This window comes from Rattus norvegicus, chromosome 1 (genome assembly GCF_021556685.1).
Source record: "Rattus norvegicus strain SHRSP/BbbUtx chromosome 1, alternate assembly SHRSP_T2T, whole genome shotgun sequence".
In the NCBI taxonomy this organism is placed as follows: Eukaryota; Metazoa; Chordata; class Mammalia; order Rodentia; family Muridae; genus Rattus; species Rattus norvegicus.
In genome coordinates, this window is record NC_141534.1 from 217,782,233 (window position 1) to 217,807,070 (window position 24,838).

Below are 24,838 nucleotides of genomic sequence, written 5' to 3' on the forward strand. Positions count from 1 at the left end.
GCTCCCCTTCAGCACGATCTTCTCTTTCACATCATGTGCTACCTCACACAGTCACTGAAACAGAGGACTAAAGTAGCCATGGAATTGAAGTCAAAGGAACAGGAACCTGTCAGGAACCATCTGGGAAAGAATAAAGGCTAACAGATTTCACCATGGACTATAGACGGCGGTACCTTGCAGGCAAGTTGAAAGGACAACATTTTTAGGATTTGATTCCTGCTATTGACATGCCTTTCTTGTCATTATTAGATTAAATTAATATATAATCTCCAGACAGTAACCCACCCTATTGGGCAGATTTTCTACAGATCAATAAAGATGTACTGTCTTGTAGTGGTTCTACACAGATAAACAGATGATTTTTAAATTCCTTACGATGATTCTATAAGAATTCCTGCAATTATACTAGTAATTTTTAAGCCCTTTATAATAGAACTGCCATTGAAGCCTTCTCTGATATGAAATCTGAAAATGGAACTCTGCCAGTCTTCCCATGTCAGGAGTTAATTACTTCTGAGATAGAAAGAAGGCATTTATAACAGAATACATTCCTTAGAGCTGTAAAATGGTTAACCAAAGGTCATAAAAGGGAATGAACAATATGTTGTAGGTACAAGAACAGAAGATAAATTATCGACTAGGTTTATTTATACAAAACTTCAATGCTAACTTAGACACAAAACTTATAGTTTTAGACTTCTCAAGAAGCTGTGGAGCAACTGATCGATAATGTCTAGCTAAATAACTAGTCTTAATGGAAACACATGTAAACATCTCTACTGTAAACTTCAATGTATGACTTGAATTTATGTTTGAACTTTAGTGAATTTTTGTTAAAAAAAAGGATGTTTATTTTCCTAAAAATGTACAAAAACTATAAACATTAAGTAGCAGAAGGAGAGAGCAAACTTAGAGGAAGAAGGAGATGACAGTAGAGTAACTTAGAAATTAAGAGAACACATAGTCTGACAGGTTCACCCCTTTTACTTTCACTTAGAAATAAAGAATAGAATCCCTTTTATTTATTTTTTAGTGGTTATTTTTTATTTACATTTCAAATATTATTCCCTTTCCCAGTTTCCTGTCCATAAGCCCCCTATCTTATCCCCCTCCCCCTTCTTCTATGAGGGTGTTCCCCCACCCAACCCCCGACTCCTTCTTGCCTCCCTGCCCTAACATTCCTCTACACTGGGTGATCCAGCCTTGGCAGGACCAAGGGCTTCTCCTTCCATTGGTGCCCAACAAAGTCATCCTCTGCTACATATGCAGCTGGAGCTATGGGTCTGTCCATGTGTACTCTTTGGATGGTGGTTTAGTCCCTGGAAACTCTAGTTGGTTTGTATTGTTCTTATGGGGTTGCAAACCCCTTCAGCTCCTTCAATCCTTTTGCTAGCTCCTCCAATGGGGACCCCATTCTCAGTTCAATGGTTGGCTGCGAGCATTCGCCTCTGTATTTGTCATGCTCTGGCACAGCCTCTCAGAAGACACCTATATCAGGCTCCTGTCAGCATGCACTTCTTGGCATCAGCAATATTGTCTGGGTTTGGTGGCTGTATGTATATGGCCTGTATCCTTAGGTAGGGCATGCTTTTAATGGCCATTCTTTCTGTCTCTGCTCCAAACTCTGTCTCCATATCTCCTCTTATGAATATTTTTGTTCCCCCTTTTAAGAAGGACTGAAGCATGCACACTTTGGTCGTCCTTCTTGAACTTCATGTGGTCTGTGGATTATATCTTGGGTAATCTGAGATTTTGGGCTAATATCCACTTATCAGTTAGTGCATACCATGTGTGTTTTTTTGTGATTGGGTTACCTCACAAGTGTCTCCTTTTTGTCTCTCCTCCTGAGACCAACTTTCCCTAGCTGACAAGGAGTTAAATGAACTCTCAGCCTTAGGATCTGTCATGCAGAGGTGCCATAGAGAAAAGAACAAAGGATCTCTTAATCTCCCATCCCCACCATTAAGCCACTGGCATCAATTTGCCAGGAGGCCTGAAGCTTGATCTCCTGTACTCATTCAAAATGCCAAGCACAGTGGTGAACACCTCTATTCTCTAGAGCTGGGGAGACAGGAAGGAGGGTGGTTGCAGCAAATTCACCAGCCAGCATAGCCTAATCAGCAATTTCCAAATCCCAGTGAGACTCCATCTCATAAACCAAGGCGTATAGGAACTGAGAATGAGACTTGTGATCTAACCCCCAAACATGCACACATACTCCACTCAGCTGCCCACACCAACACATAGGTATACAAACAAATAAGAAAAGTTTTTTAAGTTAGGAAGCTAGAAAAAATGTTCAAACATTAAGCAGGGTATTAATTTTATAAAATAAATTAAAGATATTTCATGTGTCAACATGATTAGGCCCTAGGGTACCCAGATATCTTAGCATTCTGGCAGCATTTATGAGGAATTTTTTGTGTATATTAATATACACAAATTTTAAGTAGATTTTCTTCTGTAAAGTAAATAGCCTAAAATAAAAAAGAAGGCACTATACTACTGGATATGCTATACCCATCTGTAGAATGTCAACTTACCATGCAGAAAGAGGCAAGTCTCAGCCTCCATAATTTCAAGAAACAAATTAAATTCTCTCTTTCCATCTCCCTCTCCCTCTTCCCCTCCCTCTCTTCCCCCTCCCCCTCCCTTCTTCTGTCCCTCCTTCTGTCCTTCCATCTGTCCCTTCATCTGTGTTTCTCTCTCTCTCTCTCTCTCTCTCTCTCTCTCTCTCTCTCTCTCTCTCTCTCTCTCTCTCCCCCTGTGTGTATGTTGTATGTTTCTGAGACTCCAAACAGCTTTTACGCCTCAATACAGACTTAAAGATATGGTTCTAAAGAATTTTTAGCCAGGTAGTGTTGGCACATGCCCTTAATTTAGGAAGCAGAGGCAGGCAGATCTAAAAAAAACAAAAGAGTAACTTAAAGTGAAGATAGGTAAATGTTACTGTAGAAAGTAACCCTAATTTCTAGCAAGACCAAGTCTTGCCCCACCAATGTTCTTTCCCATAGACTGCCCTCAAGAGAGGATCAGAGCTCCAGAGTTAGTTTCTGTCAGGAGCCACCACAAATCTTTTTTCCTTTAAGTTAATCTTCTTAGATATCACAGTATAACAATGGGGAGATGACTGACTGTTGTAGGACAGACTTTTCTGGGGAGACATACCACACAGTGTACTCACCCCAGAAGGATAACCCATGAAGAACACAGTAGTTGCAAAGATTGTCTTGGTGATTTATTGGGGCTACTAATGGGAATTTGGGTGAAAGGTTACTTATGGGGACAGGGATGACTCAAAAGAGCAGCTACATCACTGAAAAGGCCCTCAACACCTTATGAAAGTTGCCACCATGGGGCTTTCTGAACAGTTCCCGGGCAGTTCAGTAGTCAAATATCTGCTCTGAAGCTTGGCTGCTCAGTCTCCTTCCACAATACTATTTACTTCTTTACAAAAGCTAAATAAGGACCTTCCAGAACCTTCCAAGTTTTGATCTTAACTAGACATGCGACCTTTTCTTTACCTTCTGAATCTCATGAAACATCCCCCCCCCCTCTCTAAGACTTAGAAGGGACGGTTTCAGTTCCATTGAACTGCCATACATCACAAACATGCATTCTATACTGAAACTTGACCAGTATCACTGACTATAGACATTTGGGTTAGTGTTTCTTCAATATTTGTGATTTTCTTCAAATTTCTTTATTATAGTTATTTTATACATGGCAAACTGGTATAATTTTAATTTAACTTTATTTACACATATCACTTATATGGAAAAATTCTGCTAACATGTAGGTATGATTCTGGACCACCATATTCTGAACAATATGTACTTTTTATCTTTCTCCTTGATCAGAGCTCAGTTGGAATTCTTTAAAATGGTGTCACTTTGGCAACCGCATCTTTCTTTACCTCTCTTGAGCTTTTCCTCCTGGAACAAATACAGCAAACATGATAAACAAAAACAAAATGGGAAAGGACACAGGGAAGAGGGATATTCCTGTATTCTTTAGAGCGAGCTTATTCTTTACCCATCAGCTTTGGGAAATTCATGGTTCTTCATAAAAGGTTGAAATAAATCTTGTGAATAAAAGACTGAAGTCCCTGGAAACCTCTGTGAGGCAGCTCTGATTCTTTCTACTTTGGTTGTGATGGAATTCTCAAATGGGTTTTGGGAGAAAGCATGGGAAAGACATCAAAATTTTAAAATTTTCTCATTTCCCTTTTATGGTCATTTTATAGACTATCCAATTCTTCACTAACATGAACGCTTCATTCCTAGTGGAGCCAATATTGTCTGAATCACATGGCCAACACAAGAGTCCTTCCCTGAGATACATTCTTATGAGTGGCAGGCTCTTCAGTCTTGTATATAATCTGTAAGTTAGGTACTGACTGTCACATCCTATGCGTATAGAGACTGTTTCTGAAAGCTTACCAGCATTCATCTGGCTGAGGGGGCCTTGGTCTAAGGGATGAAATGGTATTTATATTTATGTGCGATTGTGAAGTATTGTCAAGGAGGTGTGTTCAATAATGGGCCAAAATAGAGAGAAGGCACACAACCTTGTCAGGATATGTGTTTCATAATGGGTCAGAGTAAATCAGAGGACATAAAACTTGTATTTATCATTGAATCTTCTATCACCACATGTTCAGAGCTGGCCCTTGTGATGTAGAGTTTCCAGACACCCAAGAAACCCATACAGAAAGGGATGTACAAAAGATCCCTATGCCAGCACCAAGGACTATATGTTAAAAAGCCTAATTGTCAACCTGCCATTGAGAATATGACCCTGAATTCTCATTCACCTTCCTTATCACAGACCACTGGCATAAAGTCCTCTAAGTGGAAGATAGAGGTTTTACTCACTTATTTTCTACATCTTGGATGGAGTCAGGCAGAGGCTGATTCCTCGTCTCAGGAAGAAGAAGGACAACAAGGCTACTAAGGATGGGAAGAACCCCATAGATGATCCAGGGCAAGGAAGCAGAATATGTCATGAGAATCATCAACAGAGGAGACAGGGCTGCTCCAGCACTACCAAAAATTCCAATGACTCCTAAAGCAGTTGCCCTTAGAACATAAAATATTAATCAGAAGTAATCTAGCAAGTTCACACACATAGTATTTGTGACTTTATATCTCACATTAATTGCAAGTCAATGAACTGTGCAATTGAATTTAAGGATCCTGGTGACTTATTTTTACCAAATATAACAAGTTCCTGTTATATTTGTTGTTACCTTTTTGTCAAGGACAGAGCATTAAGACACTTGTTTATTACTTACAATAAAATATGGTATGGAGGATAAGTTCTACATGTTTTCGGTCATATTCATATGCTACATTTTAGCCTTCATGTATGCATACATGTGTAGAGGGCCATGGGTATAGATTATGAAACTAGAAAAAGTAATGAGAGGGGAAGATAAGGTCTTAAGTAGTAGGAGGAATTTGATATATATATATATGCATAAAGTTAGATGGATAAAAAGATAGTTAAATGGATAAAAAGACAGTATCTGAAAATGTTACATTGAAGCCCAAATTTTCTATGGTAGTTTAAAGGCTTGCAGCAGCAGCAGCAGCAGCAGCAGCAGCAGCAGCAGCAGCAGCAGCAGCAGCAGTACCCAACAAAAGACCAAAACAAAACAAAACATTAAAAAGCTATACTTTAGACACCTACCTTCTTATAGATTGTATAGGAGAGCTGACTAGTGGCACATTGGTCTTAAACCTATCTGGCAAAAGGTAACCTTACAGAATATTGAAACCATTCCCATTAGCACCACATTTAATTGATTAACTAACTCAGCATTTTTGCTCTTGTCCTTCCAGTAAAAGGGAATGAACTGAGAAAAGTCTGCTCTGACCTTGAGTCATACCTGATTACAGTGGGGACTAGCTCATTTGAAAGCACAGCAGTACTTGTCAAAGAGGCAGAAGAAATTGCTCCTCCTAATGATGCCAAAACTAAACGCGGGATCTGCATTTCTGGAGAGAGGAAGAACAGTGAGAGGCAAGTGAGACAGACAGATAAATCTGAGTATAGAAATGTGCACTTCTCCAACCCCAAATGGAATAGAATTTTGTTGGGAGTCTGTATAGATCAAACAAATAGTGAAGGGAGACTTCAGAAAGGTAGAAATTACCCAGGAATTACAAGATGAGAAAGGGAGCTATCTATACTGATTGATTTATGATGAAGAAAAACTTATGAAAAAAAAAACTTGGACATTGCATCTCTGATATTTGCTCATGCTATGGAGATCATGGTGAATGCGGAAAATCATATCCACCTTTTTCTCTCTAGGGTCTCAGAAATCCTTCATGTAGAATGTAGGACTGTCATGGGGAAGATTACAGAGGACCATCACCTCATTCAGATGCATGCAGCATTTAAATCTATGTGCAGTATTACAGAATGGAAGGACAGAAGGTCTACAGTGGTGAAAACTGTGAACTGACTTGATTTGGAATATGTCTGAAGATTCAAGGACAAGGACTGCTGCTTATAAAGCTGTCAGTTGGAAAAGCACTCATCGGGTCAATTTCTACTTAATTAAGAAAGCCTCTTAAGTCCCAGCACCCACATGCTATGTCACAACCACTTGTATTCCACTTTCCAATGGACCTGATGCCTTCTTCTGGCCTCTGTGTATATTGGTACACATGTAGTACATGCCCATAGATGTAGGCAAAGCACTCACATGCATAAAAGAATCCATTTTTTAGTATATATGCTGCTGAAGCTGGCACAAGAATCCAATTTTTAAAAAGGCTCATGAAAGCTTTACACATTGGAGTGTTTCTTGACTTCAAAAAGTCACCACTGCTATTTTGGAATTTTATGAGAATGCACAAAGCTTGGTGGCCACTTCCTCCTGACACACATCCGTTTGACTCAGTGAAGTCAATTTTAACACTCCTGTGGCTTACTCCATTCTTACTTCTTTGCCGCCCTTTTTGAGCTTCAGCACAAGTGACGTTTCTTTTCTTGAGACAACTCTCCAATCTAGGGTTGGACTCATGGTATACAATGTGAGAACCATGAGTAGATACACACAGTTCAGAAAATAAACTGTCATCGAAGCTAACGTAATGGGACCCTATGGGACAGAGGAAGTAACAGTGTGTTTTGGTCAGAATTATAAGGCCTTAACCTATATAATTGCTATGAACATTTATAATTAATCAATAACTGATCCACTGTTAATCTAAAACTATTTGAGAATAACTGCAGCTAATTCCCAGGTACTTTTTTGCAAGCAATAAAGACAAATGTCTGAACAAAAATTTACTGAAAATTTGACGGTTATCTCAATATTCTCATGGAATAATGTGCTCTAAATGCCTAGACTGCTTACAGAAATCCATAGGATATCTTTCCCATGATTTCTTACAGATAGGATCTGAAAAATTCTGAGAAAAAGGATGAATGCATTTTCTTTGCTCATCCTGTGTTCTTTTCTCACCTTGAGTCAAAAATGTGATAGACAGAATGGAGATTCCCATCACAGACATGAAAATGATTTGGGTTGTTCTGCGGCCCATGTAATTCATTGAAAAATTTCCAAGAAGATTGGCTGGAGTGCACACCACACCATAGAGACACTGCAGCAGGAACACTTTATTGCTCAGATATTGGAGGTTGATAAGCAGGCCTACAGTTGATATCAATGACACACATCTGTAGGGAACAAAGAAGAGAGTCCTATCATAAGGCTTGGAATGTTTGCCCCACACATGCAGTTAGCTTAGGCAGCTCATTTTAGTTAAAATATTGAGGCATGTTTTCTGGAAAACATGTGGGAGAAAATTTTGTAATCACAAAGATATTCTATGATAATGAATGTATCATCACTGCTATTTTTTCAAAGTTTAAAAATTGCTTTATAGGTCTGATTCTGTAAAAATAATGAAAACTACATGAGATGATAACTAACATTATATGATACTTATGGGAAAATCAGTTCTATTTCTCTATCCCAGCCACAGACAATTAAAATTTAAATAAAAACTAATATCATTTACTATAAGCACAAAAGCCATGTGATGTGACCTGATGCCTAATTTAGCTTAACAAAGTATATATAAGACTCATATTTAAAGTTCTGCAAACCTTAGGTAAAGGAATATGAAGCAAAAAAAATTGCTTTATTTATTTGAAGCACCAAATTTATAAAGATTAACATGTTGACCTATTCAAAATTAATAATTTACATTAACATGATAGACGAGTGTATTCAGTTCATATACTACCCTCATACTGTGTTCTAAAAGCGTGGGATTCTCTAAGAGTCAAGATTAAACAGTGCTTAACATAGCATGATTACAAATAGGTACTATCTAAAAACTGCAAATGTGTACATTTAAAAAAAAAAACCCTTTCTCGTTGTCTATTCCAAAATTTCATTAACAACTGTTTAGAGTTTTATATGGGGTTAGAGAATTCCTGGGATACAAGCTGGGTATATATAATATATATTTTATTTATATATATATTATTGCTTATTTTTTTATTTCAAATGTCCCCTTCTCAGTTTCCCCTCCAAAAACCCCATCCCACCCCCTTACCCCTGCTTCTATGAGCACCCCATCCACCCTATATCTTGATCTTAATGAAAGTTATAACTTTATATTTGTATATATCTATTGATATGCATATACTTATGTAGTTGATGTTTGAAGTTTTATTGCCTTTGAAATGGAAACAGACAAATGAGGAAGCTTAGATTCCAAGTTTTCCTATGGCTGAAGTTCTAAGCAATAGTTTCTGGTAATGAACCTTCGGAGTGATTAGACAAACCCCATCATACTTTGCTTGCTATTATAGTTCAAAACCTTTGGATTCCTCGGGCTGTAGAAAGTCCTAATCACTTATCTCAAAATTTGTTAATGGAAAAAATAATGTCTATACTGTTTTTTGAGACAGGGACTCAATATATAGCTTTGACTGGTCTCAAACTCCATAGGTAGACCAGGCTAGCCTCAAATTCACAAAGATCTTCCTGCCTTTGTCTCCTGGGTGTTGGATTAAAAGAATGAGCCATTACTACACCATTTTAAGAGGCTCAGTGTGAAGCCTACCTCACAAAGGATAGAAGACAGATCCGCTTGCGAAGGTTGGGTGTACGGAACAGCACCAGTGGGGAGGGTTTTGTCTCTGCTGCCTCCAGTTCATCCTTCATGGTAGTTTTCACAACCTTCAACAGCATTGACAAACTGTTGTCACAAAATACTAAACATTGTGATGCATGCTGGTAACATAGAGGACTAGATCTCTCTCTCTCTCTCTCTCACACATACACACATACACACTCATGCACACATGTATGCACACACAGAGAGTCTCCTAAATATGTGAATTTAATCTGCTCATGGATAACCATGGAAATATGCAACTTTTGGGGGTGAGTGGTTGGAAGACTCTCTAGAAAGTACCAGAGATCTGAGAGATGAGAGACTCTCAGGACTCAAAGGGAGGAACTTTAGATGAAATGCCCAACAGTGGGGAGAGGGAACTTGTAGATTCTATTTCCAGTAGAAAGACAGGGCATCAAGTAGAGGGATGGGGTTTCCATCCCACAGCCAAAAACTCTGGTCCAGAATTGTTCCTGTCTGAAGTAATTGCAGGGATGAAAATGGAGAAGAGACTGAGTGAAAGGAGGTCCAGTGATCAGTTCAAATTGGCATCCATCTCAAGGGGAGGCTCCAAGGCCTGACACTACTACTAATGCTATGGGTTGCTTACAGACAGGAGGCTAGAATGGCTGTCCTCTGAAAGGCCATTCAAATAGCTGCAGATGCTTACACCCAACCAATAGACTGAAGTTGAGGACTCCTGTGGTTGAATTAGGGAAAGGCTAGAAGAAGTTAAGGAGGAGGGCGACTCCATAGGAAGACCAGCAGTCTCAACTAACCTGGACCCCTGACATCTCTCAGACACTGGGCCACCAACCAGGCAGCATATACTAGCTTGTATGAGACACCATACACATATACAGCAGAGGATTGACAGGTCTGGCTACAGTGAGAGAAGATGCACCTAACTCCTGAGAAACTTGAGGTCCCAGGGAGTGGGAAGGGCAGGTAGGGTAGGGAGTGGGAGCATCCTCTTGGAGACAGGGCGTAGGAATGATAGGATGAGGAACTGTTTGAGGGTAGACAGGGAGGAGGATAACAATTGGACTGCAAAAAAGATTAAAGATAATTAAAAAGTAGAGATAAAGGAGAGACCTCACCGCCTGGTCAGGTGGGCACTCCTGAGGCTGCAGAGTGGAGGAGACCACCAACACTGCCCACCCCTGCCCACATCCCTGGCCCAAGAGGAAACTGTATAAGGCCTCTGGGTTCCCGTAGGGGAGGGCCCAGGAGGGGCAGGACCCCTGCACCTGAGACACCGCCAGAACCTGAAGGAAACAGACCGGATAAACAGTTCTCTGCACCCAAATCCCATGGGAGGGAGAGCTAAGCCTACAGAGAGGCAGACACGCCTGGGAAACCAGAAGAGACTGCACTCTGCGCACATCCAGATGCCAGAGGAAAACACCAAATGCCATCTGGAACCCTGGTGCACGGAGGCTCCCGGAAAGAGTGGCGCAGATCTTCTCGGTTGCTGCCGCCGAGGAGAGGACTTAGGCAGTACCCCACGAGCACACTTGAGCCTCGCAACGTCAGGTAGGACCAACTTTTCTCCTGCAAGAGACCTGCCTGGTGAACTCAAGACACAGGCCCACAGGAACAGCTGAAGACCTGTAGAGAGGAAAAACTACACGCCCGAAAGCAGAACACTCTGACCCATAACTGGCTGAAAGAAAACAGGAAAACAGGTCTACAGCACTCCTGATGCACAGGCTTATAGGACAGTCTAGCCACTGTCAGAAATAGCAGAACAAAGCAACACTAGAGATAATCTGATGGCAAGAGGCAAGCGCAGGAACCCAAGCAACAGAAACCAAGACTACATGGCATCATCGGAGCCCAATTCTCCCACCAAAAAAAAAAAAAAAAAAAAAAAAAAAAGAAAAAAAATGGAATATCCAAACACACCAGAAAAGCAAGATCTAGTTTCAAAATCATATTTGATCATGATGCTGGAGGACTTCAAGAAAGACGTGAAGAACTCCCTTAGAGAACAAGTAGAAGCCTACAGAGAGGAATCGCAAAAATGCCTGAAAGAATTCCAGGAAAACATAAATAAACAAGTAGAAACCCATAGAGAGGAGACACAAAAATCCCTGAAAGAATTCCAGGAAAACACAATCAAACAGTTGAAGGAATTAAAAATGGAAATAGAAGCAATCAAGAAAGAACACATGGAAACAACCCTGGATATAGAAAATCAAAAGAAGAGACAAGGAGCTGTAGATAGAAGCTTCACCAACAGAATACAAGAGATGGAAGAGAGAATCTCGGGAGCAGAAGATTCCATAGAAATCATTGACTCAACTGTCAAAGATAATGTAAAGCAGAAAAAGCTACTGGTCCAAAACATACAGGAAATCCAGGACTCAATGAGAAGATCAAACCTAAGGATAATAGGTATAGAAGAGAGTGAAGACTCCCAGCTCAAAGGACCAGTAAATATCTTCAACAAAATCATAGAAGAAAACTTCCCTAACCTAAAAAAAGAGATACCCATAAGCATACAAGAAGCCTACAGAACTCCAAATAGATTGGACCAGAAAAGAAACACCTCCCGTCACATAATAGTCAAAACAACAAACACACAAAATAAAGAAAGAATATTAAAAGCAGTAAGGGAAAAAGGTCAAGTAACATATAAAGGCAGACCTATCAGAATCACACCAGACTTTTTGTCAGGAACTATGAAGGCCAGAAGATCCTGGACAGATGTCATACAGACCCTAAGAGAACACAAGTGCCAGCCCAGGTTACTGTATCCTGCAAAACTCTCAATTAACATAGATGGAGAAACCAAGATATTCCATGACAAAACCAAATTTACACAAGATCTTTCTACAAATCCAGCACTACAAAGGATAATAAAGGGTAAAGCCCAACATAAGGAGGCAAGCTATACCCTAGAAGAAGCAAGAAACTAATCGTCTTGGCAACAAAACAAAGAGAAGAAAAGCACACAAACATAACCTCACATCCAAATGTGAATATAACAGGAAGCAATAATCACTATTCCTTAATATCTCTCAATATCAATGGCCTCAACTCCCCAATAAAAAGACATAGATTAACAAACTGGATATGCAACGAGGACCCTGCATTCTGCTGGAAACACACCTCAGAGACAAAGACAGACACTACCTCAGAGTGAAAGGCTGGAAATCAACTTTCCAAGCAAATGGTCAGAAGAAGCAAGCTGGAGTAGCCATTCTAATATCAAATAAAATCAATTTTCAACTAAAAGTCATCAAAAAAGATAAGGAAGGACACTTCATATTCATCAAAGGAAAAATCCACCAAGATGAACTCTCAATCCTAAATATCTATGCCCCAAATACAAGGGCACCTACATACGTAAAAGAAACCTTACTAAAGCTCAAAACACACATTGCACCTCACACAATAATAGTGGGAGATTTCAACACCCCACTCTCATCAATGGACAGATCATGGAAACAGAAATTACACAGAGACGTAGACAGACTAAGAGAAGTCATGAGCCAAATGGACTTAACAGATATTTATAGAACATTCTATCCTAAAGCAAAAGGATATACCTTCTTCTCAGCTCCTCATAGTACTTTCTCCAAAATTGACCATATAGTTGGTCAAAAAACGGGCCTCAACAGGTACAGAAAGATAGAAATGATCCCATGCGTGCTATCAGACCACCACGGCCTAAAACTGGTCTTCAATAACAATAAGGGAAGAATGACCACATATACGTGGAAATTGAACAATGCTCTACTCAATGATAACCTAGTCAAGGAAGAAATAAAGAAAGAAATTAAAAACTTTTTAGAATTTAATGAAAATGAAGGTACAACATACCCAAACTTATGGGACACAATGAAAGCTGTGCTAAGAGGAAAACTCATAGCGCTGTGTGCCTGCAGAAAGAAACAGGAAAGAGCATATGTCAGCAGCTTGACAGCACACCTAAAAGCTCTAGAGCAAAAAGGAGCAAATACACCCAGGAGGAGTAGAAGGCAGGAAATAATCAAACTCAGAGCTGAAATCAACCAAGTAGAAACAAAAAGGACCATAGAAAGAATCAACAGAACCAAAAGTTGGTTCTTTGAGAAAATCAACAAGATAGATAAACCCTTAGCCAGACTAACGAGAGGACACAGAGAGTGTGTCCAAATTAACAAAATCAGAAATGAAAAGGGAGAAATAACTACAGATTCAGAGGAAATTCAAAAAATCATCAGATCTTACTATAAAAGCCTATATTCAACAAAACTTGAAAATCTACAAGAAATGGACAATTTCCTAGACAAATATCAGGTACCGAAGTTAAATCAGGAACAGATAAACCAGTTAAACAACCCCATAACTCCTAAGGAAATAGAAGCAGTCATTAAAGGTCTCCCAACAAAAAAGAGCCCAGGTCCAGATGGGTTTAGTGCAGAATTCTATCAAATCTTCATAGAAGACCTCATACCAATATTATCCAAACTATTCCACAAAATTGAAACAGATGGATCACTCCCGAATTCCTTCTATGAAGCCACAATTACTCTTATACCTAAAGCACACAAAGACACAACAAAGAAAGAGAACTTCAGACCAATTTCCCTTATGAATATCGATGCAAAAATACTCAATAAAATTCTGGCAAACCAAATCCAAGAGCACATCAAAACAATCATCCACTATGATCAAGTAGGCTTCATCCCAGGCATGCAGGGATGGTTTAATATACGGAAAACCATCAATGTAATCCATTACATAAACAAACTGAAAGAACAAAACCACATGATCATTTCATAAGATGCTGAGAAAGCATTTGACAAAATTCTACACCCCTTCATGATAAAAGTCCTGGAAAGAATAGGAATTCAAGGCCCAGACCTAAACATAGTAAAAGCCATATACAGCAAACCAGTTGCTAACATTAAACTAAATGGAGAGAAACTTGAAGCAATCCCACTAAAATCAGGGACTAGACAAGGCTGCCCACTCTCTGCCTACTTGTTCAATATAGTTCTTGAAGTCCTAGCCAGAGCAATCAGACAACAAAAGGAGGTCAAGGGGATACAGATCGGACAAGAATAAGTCAAAATATCACTATTTGCAGATGATATGATAGTTTATTTAAGTGATCCCAAAAGTTCCACCAGAGAACTACTAAAGCTGATAAACAACTTCAGCAAAGTGGCTGGGTATAAAATTAACTCAAATAAATCAGTAGCCTTCCTCTACACAAAAGAGAAACAAGCCGAGAAAGAAATTAGGGAAACAACACCCTTCATAATAGACCCAAATAATATAAAGTACCTCGGTGTGACTTTAACCAAGCAAGTAAAAGATCTGTACAATAAGAACTTCAAGACACTGAAGAAAGAAACTGAAGAAGACCTCAGAAGATGGAAAGATCTCCCATGCTCATGTATTGGCAGGATTAATATAGTAAAAATGGCCATTTTACCAAAAGCGATCTACAGATTCAATGCAATCCCCATCAAATACCAATCCAATTCTTCAAAGAGTTAGACAGAATAATTTGCAAATTCATCTGGAATAAAAAAAAACCCAAGATAGCTAAAACTATCCTCAACAATAAAAGGACTTCAGGGGGAATCACTATCCCTGAACTCAAGCAGTATTACAGAGCAATAGTGATAAAAACTGGATGGTATTGGTACAGAGACAGACAGATAGACCAATGGAACAGAATTGAAGACCCAGAAATGAACCCACACACCTATGGTCACTTGATTTTTGACAAAGGAGCCAAAACCATCCAATGGAAAACAGATAGCATTTTCAGCAAATGGTGCTGGTTCAACTGGAGGTCACCATGTAGAAGAATGCAGATTGATCCATGCTTATCATCCTGTACAAAGCTTAAGTCCAAGTGGATCAAGGACCTCCACATCAAACCTGATACACTCAAACTAATAGAAGAAAAACTAGGGAAGCATCTGGAACACATGGGCACTGGAAAAAATTTCCTGAACAAAACACCAATGGCTTATGCTCTAAGATCAAGAATAGACAAATGGGATCTCATAAAACTGCAAAGCTTCTGTAAGGCAAAGGACACTGTGGTTAGGACAAATCGGCAACCAACAGATTGGGAGAAGATCTTTACCAATCCTACAACAGATAGAGGCCTTATATCCAAAATATACAAAGAACACAAGAAGTAGGACCGCAGGGAGACAAATAACCCTAAAAAATGGGGTTCAGAGCTAAACAAAGAATTCACAGCTGAGGAATGCTGAATGGCTGAGAAACACCTAAAGAAATGTTCAAAATCTTTAGTCATAAGGGAAATGCAAATCAAAACAACCCTGAGATTTTACCTCACACAAGTGAGAATGGCTAAGATCAAAAATTCAGGGGACAACAATGCTGGCGAGGATGTGGAGGAAGAGGAACACTCCTCCATTGTTGGTGGGATTGCAAACTGGTACAACCATTCTGGAAATCAGTCTGGAGAATCCTCAGAAAATTGGACATTGAACTGCCTGAGGACCCAGCTATACCTGTCTTGGGCATATATCCAAAAGATTCCCCAACATATAAAAAAGACACGTGCTCCACTTTGTTCATCGCAGCCTTATTTATAATAGCCAGAAGCTGGAAAGAACCCAGATGCCCTTCAACAGAGGAATGGATACAGAAAATGTGGTACATCTACACAATGGAATATTACTCAGCTATCAAAAACAACGACTTTATGAAATTCGTAGGCAAATGGTTGGAACTGGAAAAAATCATCCTGAGTGAGGTAACCCAATCACAGAAAGACATACATGGTATGCACTCATTGATAAGTGGCTATTAGCCCAAATGCTTGAATTACCCTAGATGCCTAGAACACATGAAACTCAAGACGGATGATCAAAATGTGAATGCTTCACTCCTTCTCTAAAAGGGGAACAAGAATACCCTTGGCAGGGAAGAGAGAGGCAAAGATTAAAACAGAGACTGAAGGAACACCCATTCAGAGTCTGCCCCACATGTGGCCCATACATATACAGCCACCCAATTAGACAAGATGGATGAAGCAAAGAAGTGCAGACCGACAGGAGCCGGATGTAGATCGCTCCTGAGAGACACAGCCAGAATACAGCAAATACAGAGGCGAATGCCAGCAGCAAACCACTGAACTGAGAATAGGACCCCCGTTGAAGGAATCAGAGAAAGAAGTGGAAGAGCTTGAAGGGGCTCGAGACTCCATATGTACAACAAGGCCAAGCAACCAGAGCTTCCAGGGACTAAGCCCCTACCCAAAGACTATACATGGACTGACCCTGGACTCTGACCTCATAGGTAGCAATGCATATCCTAGTAAGAGCACCAGTGGAAGGGGAAGCCTTGGGTCCTGCTAAGACTGAACCCCCAGTGAACTAGACTGGTGGGGAAAGGGCGGCAATGGGGGGAGGGTTGGGAGGGGAACACCCATAAGGAAGGGGAGGGGGGAGGGGGATGTTTGCCCGGATACCGGGAAAGGGAATAACACTTGAAATGTATATAAGAAATACTCAAGTTAATAAAAAAAAAAAACAACCCTGAGATTTCACCTCACACCAGTGAGAATGGCTAAGATCAAAAACTCAGGTGACAGCAGATGCTGGCGAGGATGCGGAGAAAGAGGAATACTCCTCCATTGTTGGTGGGATTGCAGACTGGTACAACCATTCTGGAAATCAGTCTGGAGATTCCTCAGAAAATTGGACATTGAACTGCCTGAGGATCCAGCTATACCTCTCTTGGGCATATACCCAACAGATGTCCCAACATATAAAAAAGACACGTGCTCCACTATGTTCATCGCAGCCTTATTTATAATAGCCAGAAGCTGGAAAGAACCCAGATGCCCTTCAACAGAGGAATGGATACAGAAAATGTGGTACATCTACACAATGGAATATTACTCAGCTATCAAAAACAACGACTTTATGAAATTCGTAGGCAAATGGTTGGAACTGGAAAACATCATCCTGAGTGAGGTAACCCAGTCACAGAAAGACATACATGGTATGCACTCATTGATAAGTGGCTATTAGCCCAAATGCTTGAATCACCCTAGATGCCTAGAACACATGAAACTCAAGACGGATGATCAAAATTGAATGCTTCACTCCTTCTCTAAAAGGGGAACAAGAATACCCTTGGCAGGGAAGAGAGAGGCAAAGATTAAAACAGAGACTGAAGGAACACCCATTCAGACTCTGCCCCACATGTGGCCCATACATATACAGCCACCCAATTAGACAAGATGGATGAAGCAAAGAAGTGCAGACCGACAGGCGCCGGATGTAGATCGCTCCTGAGAGACACAGCCAGAATACAGCAAATACAGAGGCGAATGCCAGCAGCAAAGCACTGAACTGAGAATAGGACCCCCGTTGAAGAAATCAGAGAAAGAAGTGGAAGAGGTTGAAGGGGCTCGAGACTCCATATGTACAACAATGCCAAGCAACCAGAGCTTCCAGGGACTAAGCCCCTACCCAAAGACTATACATGGACTGACCCTGGACTCTGACCTCATAGGTAGCAATGCATATCCTAGTAAGAGCACCAGTGGAAGGGGAAGCCCTGGGTCCTGCTAAGACTGAACCCCCAGTGAACTAGACTGGTGGGGGGAGGGCGGCAATGGGGGGAGGGTTGGGAGGGGAACACCCATAAGGAAGGGGAGGGGGGAGGGGGATGTTTGCCCGGATACCGGGAAAGGGAATAACACTTGAAATGTATATAAGAAATACTCAAGTTAATAAAAAAAAAAAAAAAAACAAACCTGAGATTTTACCTCACACCAGTGAGAATGGCTAAGATCAAAAACTCAGGTGACAGCAGATGCTGGCGAGGATGCGGAGAAAGAGGAATACTCCTCCATTGTTGGTGGGATTGCAGACTGGTACAACCATTCTGGAAATCAGTCTGGAGATTCCTCAGAAAATTGGACATTGAACTGCCTGAGGATCCAGCTATACCTCTCTTGGGCATATACCCAACAGATGTCCCAACATATAAAAAAGACACGTGCTCCACTATGTTCATCGCAGCCTTATTTATAATAGCCAGAAGCTAGAAAGAACCCAGATGCCCTTCAAGAGAGGAATGGATACAGAAAATGTGGTACATCTACACAATGGAATATTACACAGCTATCAAAAACAACGACTTTATGAAATTCGTAGGCAAATGGTTGGAACTGGAAAACATCATCCTGAGTGAGGTAACCCAGTCACAGAAAGACATACATGGTATGCACTCATTGATAAGTGGCTATTAGCCCAAATGCTTGAATTACCAAGATGCCTAGAACACATGAAACTCAAGACGGATGATCAAAATGTGAATGCTTCACTCCTTCTCTAAAAGGGGAACAAGAATACCCTTGGCAGGGAAGAGAGAGGCAAAGATTAAAACAGAGACTTAAGGAACACCCATTCAGACTCTGCCCCACATGTGGCCCATACATATACAGCCACCCAATTAGACAAGATGGATGAAGCAAAGAAGTGCAGACCGACAGGAGCCGGATGTAGATCGCTCCTGAGAGACACAGCCAGAATACAGCAAATACAGAGGCGAATGCCAGCAGCAAAGCACTGAACTGAGAATAGGACCCCCGTTGAAGGAATCAGAGAAAGAAGTGGAAGAGCTTGAAGGGGCTCGAGACTCCATATGTACAACAATGCCAAGGAACCAGAGCTTCCAGGGACTAAGCCCCTACCCAAAGACTATACATGGACTGACCCTGGACTCTGACCTCATAGGTAGCAATGCATATCCTAGTAAGAGCACCAGTGGAAGGGGAAGCCTTGGGTCCTGCTAAGACTGAACCCCCAGTGAACTAGACTGGTGGGGGGAGGGTGGCAATGGGGGGAGGGTTGGGAGGGGAACACCCATAAGGAAGGGGAGGAGGGAGGGGGATGTTTGCCCGGATACCGGGAAAGGGAATAACACTTGAAATGTATATAAGAAATACTCAAGTTAATAAAAAAAAAAAAAACCAACCCTGAGATTTCACCTCACACCAGTGAGAATGGCTAAGATCAAAAATTCAGTTGACAGCAGATGCTGGCGAGGATGCGGAGAAAGAGGAATACTCCTCCATTGTTGGTGGGATTGCAGACTGGTACAACCATTCTGAAAATCAGTCTGGAGATTCCTCAGAAAATTGGACATTGAACTGCCTGAGGATCCAGCTATACCTCTCTTGGGCATATACCCAACAGATGTCCCAACATATAAAAAAGACACGTGCTCCACTATGTTCATCGCAGCCTTATTTATAATAGCCAGAAGCTGGAAAGAACCCAGATGCCCTTCAACAGAGGAATGGATACAGAAAATGTGGTACATCTACACAATGGAATATTACTCAGCTATCAAAAACAACGACTTTATGAAATTCGTAGGCAAATGGTTGGAACTGGAAAACATCATCCTGAGTGAGGTAACCCAGTCACAGAAAGACATACATGGTATGCACTCATTGATAAGTGGCTATTAGCCCAAATGCTTGAATTACCCTAGATGCCTAGAACACATGAAACTCAAGACGGATGATCAAAATGTGAATGCTTCACTCCTTCTCTAAAAGGGGAACAAGAATACCCTTGGCAGGGAAGAGAGAGGCAAAGATTAAAACAGAGACTGAAGGAACACCCATTCAGACTCTGCCCCACATGTGGCCCATACATATACAGCCACCCAATTAGACAAGATGGATGAAGCAAAGAAGTGCAGACCGACAGGAGCCGGATGTAGATCGCTCCTGAGAGACACAGCCAGAATACAGCAAATACAGAGGCGAATGCCAGCAGCAAACCACTGAACTGAGAATAGGACCCCCGTTGAAGGAATCAGAGAAAGAAGTGGAAGAGCTTGAAGGGGCTCGAGACTCCATATGTACAACAATGCCAAGCAACCAGAGCTTCCAGGGACTAAGCCCCTACCCAAAGACTATACATGGACTGACCCTGGACTCTGACCTCATAGGTAGCAATGCATATCCTAGTAAGAGCACCAGTGGAAGGGGAAGCCTTGGGTCCTGCTAAGACTGAACCCCCAGTGAAATAGACTGGTGGGGGGTGGGCGGCAATGGGGGGAGGGTTGGGAGGGGAACACCCATAAGGAAGGGGAGGGGGGAGGGGGATGTTTGCCCCGATACCGGGAAAGGGAATAACACTTGAAATGTATATAAGAAATACTCAAGTTAATAAAAAAAAAAAAAAACCCTGAGATTTTACCTCACACCAGTGAGAATGGCTAAGATCAAAAACTCAGGTGACAGCAGATGCTGGCGAGGATGCGGAGAAAGAGGAATACTCCTCCATTGTTGGTGGGATTGCAGACTGGTACAACCATTCTGGAAATCAGTCTGGAGATTCCTCAGAAAATTGGACATTGAACTGCCTGAGGATCCAGCTATACCTCTCTTGGGCATATACCCAACAGATGTCCCAACATATAAAAAAGACACGTGCTCCACTATGTTCATCGCAGCCTTATTTATAATAGCCAGAAGCTGGAAAGAACCCAGATGCCCTTCAACAGAGGAATGGATACAGAAAATGTGGTACATCTACACAATGGAATATTACTCAGCTATCAAAAACAACGACTTTATGAAATTCGTAGGCAAATGGTTGGAACTGGAAAACATCATCCTGAGTGAGGTAACCCAATCACAGACAGACATACATGGTATGCACTCATTGATAAGTGGCTATTAGCCCAAATGCTTGAATTACCCTAGATGCCTAGAACACATGAAACTCAAGACGGATGATCAAAATGTGAATGCTTCACTCCTTCTCTAAAAGGGGAACAAGAATACCCTTGGCAGGGAAGAGAGAGGCAAAGATTAAAACAGAGACTGAAGGAACACCCATTCGGAGTCTGCCCCACATGTGGCCCATACATATACAGCCACCCAATTAGACAAGATGGATGAAGCAAAGAAGTGCAGACCGACAGGAGCCGGATGTAGATCGGTCCTGAGAGACACAGCCAGAATACAGCAAATACAGAGGCGAATGCCAGCAGCAAACCACTGAACTGAGAATAGGACCCCCGTTGAAGGAATCAGAGAAAGAAGTGGAAGAGCTTGAAGGGGCTCGAGACTCCATATGTACAACAATGCCAAGCAACCAGAGCTTCCAGGGACTAAGCCCCTACCCAAAGACTATACATGGACTGACCCTGGACTCTGACCTCATAGGTAGCAATGCATATCCTAGTAAGAGCACCAGTGGAAGGGGAAGCCCTGGGTCCTGCTAAGACTGAACCCCCAGTGAACTAGACTGGTGGGGGGAGGGCGGCAATGGGGAGACGGTTGGGAGGGGAACACCCATAAGGAAGGGGAGGGGGGAGGGGGATGTTTGCCCGGATACCGGGAAAGGGAATAACACTTGAAATGTATATAAGAAATACTCAAGTTAATAAAAAAAAAAAAAAAACAACCCTGAGATTTCACCTCACACCAGTGAGAATGGCTAAGATCAAAAACTCAGGTGACAGCAGATGCTGGCGAGGATGCGGAGAAAGAGGAATACTCCTCCATTGTTGGTGGGATTGCAGACTGGTACAACCATTCTGGAAATCAGTCTGGAGATTCCTCAGAAAATTGGACATTGAACTGCCTGAGGATCCAGCTATACCTCTCTTGGGCATATACCCAACAGATGTCCCAACATATAAAAAAGACACGTGCTCCACTATGTTCATCGCAGCCTTATTTATAATAGCCAGAAGCTGGAAAGAACCCAGATGCCCTTCAACAGAGGAATGGATACAGAAAATGTGGAACATCTACACAATGGAATATTACTCAGCTATCAAAAACAACGACTTTATGAAATTCGTAGGCAAATGGTTGGAACTGGAAAACATCATCCTGAGTGAGGTAACGCAATCACAGAAAGACATACATGGTATGCACTCATTGATAAGTGGCTATTAGCCCAAATGCTTGAATTACCCTAGATGCCTAGAACACATGAAACTCAAGACGGATGATCAAAATGTGAATGCTTCACTCCTTCTCTAAAAGGGGAACAAGAATACCCTTGGCAGGGAAGAGAGAGGCAAAGATTAAAACAGAGACTGAAGGAACACCCATTCAGACTCTGCCCCACATGTGGCCCATACATATACAGCCACCCAATTAGACAAGATGGATGAAGCAAAGAAGTGCAGACCGACAGGAGCCGGATGTAGATCGCTCCTGAGAGACACAGCCAGAATACAGCAAATACAGAGGCGAATGCCAGCAGCAAACCACTGAACTGAGAATAGGACCCCCGTTGAAGGAATCAGAGAAAGAAGTGGAAGAGCTTGAAGGGGCTCGAGACTCCATATGTACAACAATGCCAAGCAACCAGAGCTTCCAGGGACTAAGCCCCTACCCAAAGACTATACATGGACTGACCCTGGACTCTGTCCTCATAGGTAGCAATGCATATCCTAGTAAGAGCACCAGTGGAAGGGGAAGCCCTGGGTCCTGCTAAGACTGAACCCCCAGTGAACTAGACTGGTGGGGGGAGGGCGGCAATGGGGGGAGGGTTGGGAGGGGAACACCCATAAGGAAGGGGAGGTGGGAGGTGGATGTTTGCCCGGATACCGGGAAAGGGAATAACACTTGAAATGTATATAAGAAATACTCAAGTTAATAAAAAAAAAAAAAAAACAACCCTGAGATTTTACCTCACACCAGTGAGAATGGCTAAGATCAAAAACTCAGGTGACAGCAGATGCTGGCGAGGATGCGGAGAAAGAGGAACACTCCTCCATTGTTGGTGGGATTGCAGACTGGTACAACCATTCTGGAAATCAGTCTGGAGATTCCTCAGAAAATTGGACATTGAACTCCCTGAGGATCCAGCTATACCTCTCTTGGGCGTATACCCAACAGATGTCCCAACATATAAAAAAGACACGTGCTCCACTATGTTCATCGCAGCTTTATTTATAATAGCCAGAAGCTGGAAAGAACCCAGATGCCCTTCAACAGAGGAATGGATACAGAAAATGTGGTACATCTACACAATGGAATGTTACTCAGCTATCAAAAACAACGGCTTCATGAAATTCGTAGGCAAATTGTTCGAACTGGAAAATATCATCCTGAGTGAGCTAACCCAATCACAGAAAGACATACATGGTATGCACTCACTGATAAGTGGCTATTAGCCCAAATGCTTGAATTACCCTAGATGCCTAGAACAAATGAAACTCAAGACGGATGATCAAAATGTGAATGCTTCACTCCTTCTCTAAAAGGGGAACAAGAATACCCTTGGCAGGGAAGAGAGAGGCAAAGATTAAAACAGAGACTGAAGGAACTCCCATTCAGAGCCTGCCCCACATGTGGCCCATACATATACAGCCACCCAATTAGACAAGATGGATGAAGCAAAGAAGTGCAGACCGACAGGAGCCGGATGTAGATCGCTCCTGAGAGACACAGCCAGAATACAGCAAATACAGAGGCGAATGCCAGCAGCAAAGCACTGAACTGAGAATAGGACCCCCGTTGAAGGAATCAGAGAAAGAACTGGAACGGCTTGACGGGGCTCTGACCCCATATGTACAACAATGCCAAGCAACCAGAGCTTCCAGGGACTAAGCCACTACCTAAAGACTATACATGGACTGACTCTGGACTCTGACCTCATAGGTAGCAATGCATATCCTAGTAAGAGCACCAGTGGAAGGGGAAGCCCTGGGTCCTGCTAAGACTGAACCCCCAGTGAACTAGACTGTTGGGGGGAGGGCGGCAATGGGGGGAGGGTTGGGAGGGGGACACCCATAAGGAAGGGGAGGGGGGAGAGGGATGTTTGCCCGGAAACCAAAGAATTATTTTTAAGTATTAAATAAATAAAAAAAACTAAAAAAAATAGAGATAAAGAGAAATAGAAACAAAAATATTTTAAAATGAAATACAATTAAATAATTTGTATCATTTCCTTTTCTCCCTTTATCCAAATTTTTTGCCCCGCACTTGCCCACTTATTCTTTCTCAAATACATGGCTTCTAACTCTTTTTTTTAATTTTTATTTACTTACATTTCAAATGTTATCCCCTTTCCTGGTTTCCCATCCTATCCCCTCCACCTCCTAGTGTGAGTGTGTCCCCTCACCCAACTACCTACCACTTCCTGCCTCCCCGCCCTAACATTCCCCTACACTGGGGCATCCAGCCTTGGCAGAACCAATGGCTTTTCATCCCACTGATGCCCAACAAGGCCATCCTCTGCTCCATATGCAGGTGTAGCCATGGTTCTGTCCATGTGTACCCTTTGAATGGTGGTTTAGTCCCTGGGAGCTCTGATTGGTTGATATTGTTGTTCTTATTGGGTTGAAGCCCCTTAAGCTCTTTCAATCCTTTCTCTAACTCCTCCAGTGAGAATCCCATTCTCAGTTCAATGGTTGGCTATGAACATTCAACATCTTTAGTCATAAGGGAAATGCAAATCAAAACAACCCTGAGATTTCACCTCACACCAGTGAGAATGGTTAATATCAAAAACTCAGGTGACAGCAAATGATGGTGAGGATGTGGAGAAAGAGGAACACTCCTCCATTTTCTGTGGGATTGTAGGCTGGTACAACTGTTCTGGAAATCAGTCTGGAGGTTCCTCAGAAAATTGGACATTGAACTACCTGAGGACCCAGCTATAACTCTCTTGGGCATATACCCAAAAGATGCCAAA

The 24,838-nt window shown here is 41.8% G+C and overlaps 1 protein-coding gene across 1 annotated transcript in view; it reads right to left on the reverse strand.

Moving 5' to 3' along the window:
- Positions 1-3,680: 3,680 nt before the first annotated feature.
- Positions 3,681-24,838, reverse strand: part of Slc22a19 (solute carrier family 22, member 19) — a 55,091-nt gene continuing 33,933 nt past the window's right edge. The window contains exons 6-10 of the mRNA NM_173302.1: positions 9,099-9,214; positions 7,484-7,698; positions 5,894-6,002; positions 4,878-5,081; positions 3,681-3,935 (exon numbers count right to left, since the gene is read on the reverse strand). Of these exons, the coding sequence (NP_775424.1) occupies positions 3,878-3,935; positions 4,878-5,081; positions 5,894-6,002; positions 7,484-7,698; positions 9,099-9,214 (702 nt within the window). The 3' untranslated portion in view covers positions 3,681-3,877. The remainder of the gene's footprint in view (positions 3,936-4,877; positions 5,082-5,893; positions 6,003-7,483; positions 7,699-9,098; positions 9,215-24,838) is intronic.